This window comes from Cebus imitator, unplaced genomic scaffold (genome assembly GCF_001604975.1).
Source record: "Cebus imitator isolate Cc_AM_T3 unplaced genomic scaffold, Cebus_imitator-1.0 Scaffold153, whole genome shotgun sequence".
Classification (NCBI taxonomy): Eukaryota; Metazoa; Chordata; class Mammalia; order Primates; family Cebidae; genus Cebus; species Cebus imitator.
In genome coordinates this window covers 4,245,143-4,252,715 of record NW_016107468.1, presented here as the reverse complement: position 1 = coordinate 4,252,715, position 7,573 = coordinate 4,245,143, and the positions used below count along the sequence as shown (strand labels likewise).

General features: G+C 51.9%; 1 protein-coding gene across 1 annotated transcript in view; it reads right to left on the bottom strand.

The window, feature by feature from the left end:
• The window catches only part of GALNT17 (polypeptide N-acetylgalactosaminyltransferase 17), a 273,645-nt gene extending 269,790 nt beyond the window's left edge, over positions 1-3,855 (bottom strand). Inside the window, exon 1 of the mRNA XM_017543329.2 lies at positions 1,777-3,855. Coding sequence (XP_017398818.1) covers positions 1,777-2,014 — 238 coding nt within the window. The 5' untranslated portion in view covers positions 2,015-3,855. The remainder of the gene's footprint in view (positions 1-1,776) is intronic.
• Positions 3,856-7,573: the final 3,718 nt, after the last annotated feature.

Genomic DNA, 7,573 nt, shown 5'->3' with positions numbered 1-7,573 from the left:
AAAAAAAAAAAAAAAAAAAAACATAAAACAAACTGATACTAAAATAACCTGTGTACCTGAGAAAAGCCTGATGAGTAAGGGAAACCAGGTTATCCTTCAAGTTCCTATGGGTATAGGCAGGAATCTATCCCGAATTATAAGCCTACCCCGTAAGTTTCTGATTCCTCCAGAAATGAACTATGGGTTTTCGTTGCATTCTGTGCCATATTTCAGACACCTGAGGGAAGAGCTTCTAAGTGACTACCCTGACAGCCAGGCCACATACTCTGCAAGTTCAAGACATCCCTGGATACCTGTCAAATGGTATCAGGAAGACTGCAGTATCCTTTCACCTGCCCAGATATCTGACCACCCCTCCCTCTCCATCCCACCCCTCCAGGAAAGTTACCCAGCGGGGACCACTGGTGAGCAGGAAGAGAACCACCTGTCATCCTCCTCCTCCCTGCCCCCTGCCACCACAGCGAAGACAGTTGGTCCTGATCCTCCCATGTGAGCAGGTATGTGGCTGTATTTGCAATTCCACATATTTCTGTTTTCAACAAACCTAACACTTCTTTTACTTAGGTGAAAACCATGGATAGAAGTGTGTGCCTATGTGGTCAAGAGCACAGGCTCTGTGGTCAACCAGACACAAGGTTTTGACTTCACACTCCATTATTATTCCTATTACAGTGGTTTGGGGTGCAGCTATATCTTATTTAACACAGGGCAACTGAGTTAACCTCCCCTCGCTTAGTTTCTCATTTCCCATCTGGGGATGGGGTGGAGCTTCACTGGACAGATGTGATCATACAGTGAAACAATGCACTTGTAATGTCTCTGCACGCATCTGGCACACAGCAAGAATTCCTTCAGTTGTTATTATCACGATCTTCGTTGATTATCTGCAGTTCGTTTGAGAACATGAGTTAGAAGCTCAGAAAGAGAGCAGGCAGTCTAAGTATGTATCTGCCTTGGATAACCCCATGGAGTCCTGGAAACCTGCCTGCACTCACATAGATAATACTCCGATGTTGGGAACAGCGAGTGTCCAATGACCTGGCCCAGGTGTGACCAAGGCATGTAAAAAGTCTCCCTCTTCTCCAGAAGTACCGAAGAGAATATTTTAGATGGGACCGATTCTGAGAATGTCACTAATGGGATACCACATCTCGCTTTGCTACATTCTGGAAACACCTGCTTCTCAGGCCCACCTTGAAGTTTAACAATCGCCCCTCCGCAGCCCTCAAGGAGAAACCCTGGCAGCGGCGGGAAGGGAGGAGTCCTCATTCTTAGCTGAACAGCTCCCCTCATAGAGAGATGACATATTCATCCAATATACTACGGAAGTGCATTAGTTCCCCGACCTGGGGCCTTGACTTTGTCTGCAGACATCTAAGCCCGCCAATCTCCCGGCACCCTACTGGTCTCCCACCAAACGCTGGGCTCTAAGACTGTTTCCTCCTGCACGTCTGCCCGCGCGCCTCCAGTCCCATTTGGCCGCTCCACTAGTTTCTGCGCTCATGCTGGAGTTGCCAGGGAATGATTTCCCGTCCACACACCGGGACAGGGAGCCAACTAACTGTACTGCCACATCTCCAGGATAAAACCAAACTTGCAGGTGGGGCACTGAAAAGAACCAGGCAGTTGTTCTTCCCAGCAGCCCCAGCCATCTGCCCGAGACGGGGCAGGAAGGGTAAGAGGGAGCGCGCGGGAGCCAGGAGGTATCGTCTCCACTAGGCGCAGCGCGCAGGGACCCCGGGGCTCACCCTGTGCCCGGCCACCCCGCGCCCTTACCATTCAGCTGCCGGTACACGATGTCCTCCAGCAGCGAGAGGCGCTTCAGGACCGCATCCTGGATGGGGCTGGCGCTGTGCGCGCTGAGGTTGGCCACCTCGGCTCGCGGCCGGATCTCGTGGAAGGCGTCTCCGCCGCGCACCGCGATGGGCCGGCACTTGGCCAGGAAGAGCACGAAGCCGGCTACCGCGATCAGGTTCAACACCAGCAGCACTTTGACTCTTCTCAGTGAAGCCATCAAACAGCCCGGCCGGCCCTCGCCCCGGACCTGCGCCCCCTCGGGCTCCGGCGACGCGCGGGGCAGCCAGGGGCCGAGCGAGCCTCACTCACCAGAGGCCGGCGGGGATCCCAGCCCCTGCGCGCCCCACCGCAAGGATGCTTGGGCGGCAGAGATGGCTGGGAGGACGGGACAGTAGTGGGGAGCGTGGAACCGCTCACGTGGAAGTCCCCGCTCTGCAGAATTGCTCCCCAAGACGCCCGCCCAGTCCACGGCGTGCAGCCCCTTCCAGGAGTCTCACTGAAAGGCCGGGAACTTGGGGGTCTCTGCTCTGCACCAGCAAAGGGTTCGCCTCTGGACTTCTAGCCGCGCTCAGCGCCGCTGACTCCGGGGCCGGCAGGCACGGCGGCCCGGGAGGCGCAGCGGGAGCTGCGCGCAGGTGCCGGGCTCAGGACCGCCACCCACCCACGGCCGCGCCTGGGGCCGCACAGCCTTCACCCTCGCCCGCAGGCGGCCGTCCCGACGCGCCACACGCGCTCTTCAGCCGAGGACCCGCTCCCCTGGGTGGGCGCCTTTGTTCTGCTCACCGACCCGCTCCATCGCGCCGGGCATAGGGGTAGCCCGCGCGGAGCGCCAGCGTCCTCGAGGCTCCGCAGTCACGCTCAAGTCTCAATTACTCTCAAAGTGGGGACAGCACTAGGGGGCGGGCGCGAGGCCGAGCACGACGTCCTCTCCGCCCCCCGCGCGGGGTCCACCCAGCCCCGCCGGCAAACTCACCAGCGCGCACAGCGCCGCTGGCTCCCGGACACGTTCCGAGCCCCCGCTGCGCGCGGAGAGCCTCCCGGGCCTGCAGCGCACCCTGGCCTGTGTTGGAGCTGGCGCGGCGCGAGGCTAGCCGGGGGTAGTCAGACCTCAAAAGTCACAGCAGTTCTCCACCCCTCCCTAAACGTCGCGGGGAGCGCGGCGGGGAGGGTCGCGCTCGCGATCACCCTCCGCCGGCCAGATCGGGCCGCTCCGCTGGTCCCGCGCCCCCGGGAACCGGACGCCGAGTCTCCCAATTGGCGGATGCGGTGACACCGCCGCTGCGGCACTCAGAGCCACACCGCCAGAGCTGGGGAGCCCGGAGGGGGAGCGCAGGTGGCAGCGGAGGGCGGGGCGCGGCCCGAGGGGAACAGTGGTGGCGCCAGCTCCTCCCCCGCCGCCCCTGGCCGCCCTGTCCCCGCAAGGGAGGCTGTCGGCCGCCGCCCGCAGGCTACCGAGCGCACAGATCCCGGCTCCCTGGCTCCTGCGCGCGCACCCGGGCAGGGCGGGGTGCCTGGAGAGTGGGGACCGCGCAGGATGGGGGCAATCAGGGCATGCTGGCTGCGGCCGGCGCTGGAGGGACCCGGTAGTTCTCAGCACTCCCCAGCGGGCGGGTTCGTTCCTCCCCGGTTGGCGATGAAGACATCCCTTTCTGTGTGCTGGCTGCTCGGTGCTGCGTGGCCAGGAATGGCTAGAGGGAAAATCTGGCCTGGAGACTCGGATTCCGTGACTTTCGGAGCCAGGCCGGGCTGAGCCGGCTTGGGGGTTCTCCGCGTGCGAGAATTCTAACCTTCCCAGTCATCGTTTCTAGGCCCATACGCAGCTCTGTTCAGATTTCATTATAAGAAGCAGATTGATTTGCCTACTGCTTTTCCACGACCTCTTCCTCTTCCCAACACCAAGGAACTCAAAATGCTGGCATTCAAACCCCCCTGGTTGATCCATTTAATACCTTGGGTCTAAAATAGAAATCAGGCCTCCGACTAATAAAAATCGGGCAGCAAAGCTAAGTGGATCTGGTTTTCCCCTCATCATTTTGATCTCATTAAAGTTTTCATTTTTGTTTTAGCAGTTTTGTTTTATTTTGTGTTTTCTGGGGTTTAGTTTGTTGTTTTGTTTTTGCTTATGTATTATTTTAAGTTTTGGATTTTAACATAGAAATGTACATGGAAAAAAAAAAAAAGAACATAGTCTTTTTATTTCATTCTCTTGGAATACTGTGCCTGGGTGCATTCGGATCCTCAGGGCGCATGCTTTATAATCTACCTTAAAGTGGATACAAAACAGTTAAATGAAAAAGGCACCAGGGATGATTTTTAGCCACACACGTTGGGCAAGAGGGAGGCTGAGTGGGAAGAAACTTGGGTTACCGAGCATCTCATGGACTATCCAGTTGAGTTGGTTGTTATTATAACCACACTACAGATGGAGCTAGCACAATCAATGGAAGCGTCTGCAAAAATAATTTTTGAACATTCACTCAGCTGCAGGACTGAAGCCAGAGGCTGAGACATTGGGCTAGGGTGCCAGGGCAGCAGTAAATGACTCTAAGTACATGCTTGAGGCTGACTGGCAAGCATGTGTGTATTTCGGAGTGGGAGACAGGAAACAAAGTAGAGGAAACAGCCTCAGAGCCATCCAGAAGTTTCCAGGCAAATTTCAACTTCAGAGAGATTTCTGTGCTTTCTCTAAAGCCAGAGGGATCCCTGATCCAAATTAACCTTTACCTTTATCATGCATTCTCCAGGTGCCTCCTCTCGGCTCCTGCACGCGTTCTGGGTAACTTCTGTGTTCAAATGACACTGGACACTCTAGACTCAATGAGTGACACACTGAGCCCTGCATTCACAGAGGAGCATCCCACGCCTGCAATCCTGCACTAAAATCCCTGCCTGTTGTTACTGCTCCCTAGCTTTTTACCTCTCCCATTCTCAACTCCAACCATATTCTCCAGCTGCCAGCAACTTCTCTCGTCTTCCCAGGTACCCATGCCTCTCAATCCTCTCTGGAGTTCCTTCCCTCCTCTTCCTGGAGTTCATGGTTACTCATTTATTTCAAACATATTCCTAATAGTACCTGCTATTAAGGATCATGCACGCACATATGTTTTCCCACTGCCCCAGCTTAGCAATCCCCAACTCTGAATCAATCTCACCTTCCTCCTTCTCAAGCCAAGGGCAAAGGCAAGAGCAAGTGTAGCCAGAGAAAACCACATCACCTCAAGGCCTGTGGCCATTTCCAGTTGGCATGTCTCACTTTACCAGGTCCTTCTACTCAAAAACACTGCTCCGTATCCCTAGCCAGCTCTTCTCCTCAGACACACCCGAGCTAGACTTCAGGGGTTTATGAATAGCTCACAATCAGATGCAAAATGCATCTGCATGTTACGTAGACATTTTTCTGGGGAAAAGGCCTGTAAGTTTCATGATTCTCAACATAGTCGATAACACTAAAACTTTAAGGATCTACCTAGTGCGTGTTATATATGCAAAAACATAACCAGCTAAATGTTTATTATATACCAGCTGCTTCTGAAACTAACAAAACTACACTTCAGTGGCTGTGTGGTCTGCTCACCGTAAGGTCTGGGTACTAGTCCCATTTCGGTCACCAAAGAATAAATCTGTTCTTGACTTTAAAAGAAGAAATTTACCTTGGATAGCACTCAAAATCTTTCCCAGTCATAAAACTCAGTTAAACTACAAAAGTTTTATCGAAAGAGTTTCTTTGGTTGGTTGGTTGAGCAAACTGAAAGGAAAGAGATGGATGATATTTTCAGTACTTAGGTCCCCAAAGATTTTTTATTTCCAATACATTTTTCACTCAAGCGTGGTTCAAATAACATATACCTTTGACCTGACTCTGTCCCTGTCCCTTTTGTCTGCCTGTTAAAATTTTATCACATCTCATCCGAGTTCATTACAGAAGTTAAAATACTTGGAGTTTTGCCGAGGAAAATCAGGGACTCATCTCTCTGCAGAGATTTCGCCAACCCATTTATTCTTGCTAGAATCGGAGAGGCAAAGCTTTCACTCTCATAAAACCCTGAGCATTGCAAAAGATACTGGAGTTTTTGTTGTTATAATTTCAACTTTTATTTCAGATACAGAGGGTACATGTGCAGGTTTGTTACATGAGTATATTGTGTGATACTGTGGTTTGGGGTATGAATTCTGTCACCCAGGTACTACTGAGCATAGTATCCAACAGGTAGTTTTCTTTTCTTTTCTTTTTTTTTTTTTTTTTNTTTTTTTAAGATGGGGCCTTACTCTGTTGCCCAGGCTGGAGTGCAGTGGCACAATCTCGGATGACTGCAGCCTCAACCTCCTGGGCTAAAGGGATCTCCCACCTCAGCCTCCTGAGTAGCTGGGACCACGAGTACACACCACTATGACCAGCTAATTTTTGTATTCTTAGTAGAGATAAGTTTTGCCATGTTGCCTAGAGTGGCCTCGAAGTCCTGAACGCAAGCAATCCACCCACCTCAGCCTCCCAAAATGCTGGGAATACAAGCGTGAGCCACCGTACCTGGTCTTCCGGTCAGAGTTCTATTGTCACATATGGCCTGGTCATTGTCTGTTAGAATTTTATTATCTCTGCACTCGGTAAGTATTATTATGTTGGTGCAATAGTAATTGCGGTTTTTGTCAACACTTTTAATGGCAAAAACCACAATTACTGTTGCACCAACCTAATAGTCATTGTTGCTATTAAAGTCCCTACAGTTGCCCAGGCATAGTGGTTCATGCCTGTAGTCTGTGCACTTTGGGAGGCTGAGGTGGGAGAATCTCTTCAGGGTGGAAATTCAAGACCAGTATGAGGCTGAACATGGTGGCTAATGCCTGTAATCCTAGCACTTTGGGAGGCCAATGTAGGCAGATCACTTGAGGTCAGGAGTTCAAGACCAGCCTGACCACCATGGAGAAACCCTGTCTGTATACTAAAAATACAAAAAATTAGCCAGGCATGGTGATGCACACCTGTAGTCCCAGCTACACAGGAGGCTGAGGCAGGAGAATTGCTTGAACCCAGGAAGCAGAGGTGAGCCAAGAACTCGCCCCTGCACTCCAGCCTGGGAGACACAGCAAGACTCTGCCTCAAAAAAAGAAAAAAAAAAAAAAAAAAAAAGACCAGATTGAGCAATATAGCAAGACCCCATCTCTGCAAAAATAAAAATAAAAAAATTAGCTGGGCACAGTGACAGACTCCTGTAGTCTAACTGCTTGAAGCCTGAGACGGAAGGATCACTTGAGACCAAGAGTTCAAGGCTGTAGTGAGCTATGATCGCACCACTGCACTCCAACCAGGGCAGCAGAGTGAGACACTCACTCTAAAAAAGAAAAAAAAAAAGGTTACTACAACTGAAAAAGGCCAGTAGTTGGTGAAAACAAGCATCAAAATCCACCTGTCTTTGAGACTTAGGCCATACCCCCTACACCCCAGGCCACTTTCTCTGATCAAGATGTCATCAAGGCAGCACGAGTGGCTTGCAAAGTGTAGGTACAAGGCCAGGAGTAGTGGCTCACCTGTAATCCCAGCACTTTGGGAGACCTAGGTGGGCAGATCGCTTGAGGTGAGAAGTTCAAGACCACCCTGGCTAACGTGGTGAAACCACATCTCGACTGAAAACATACAAAAAAATGAGCAGGATGTGGTGGTGCATGACCGTAGTCTCAGTTACTCAGGATGCTGAAGCAGGAGCATCACTTGAACTTAGGGAGGCAAAGGTTGCAGTGAGCCGACATTGCACTACTGCACTCCTGGGCAACAGAGCAAGAC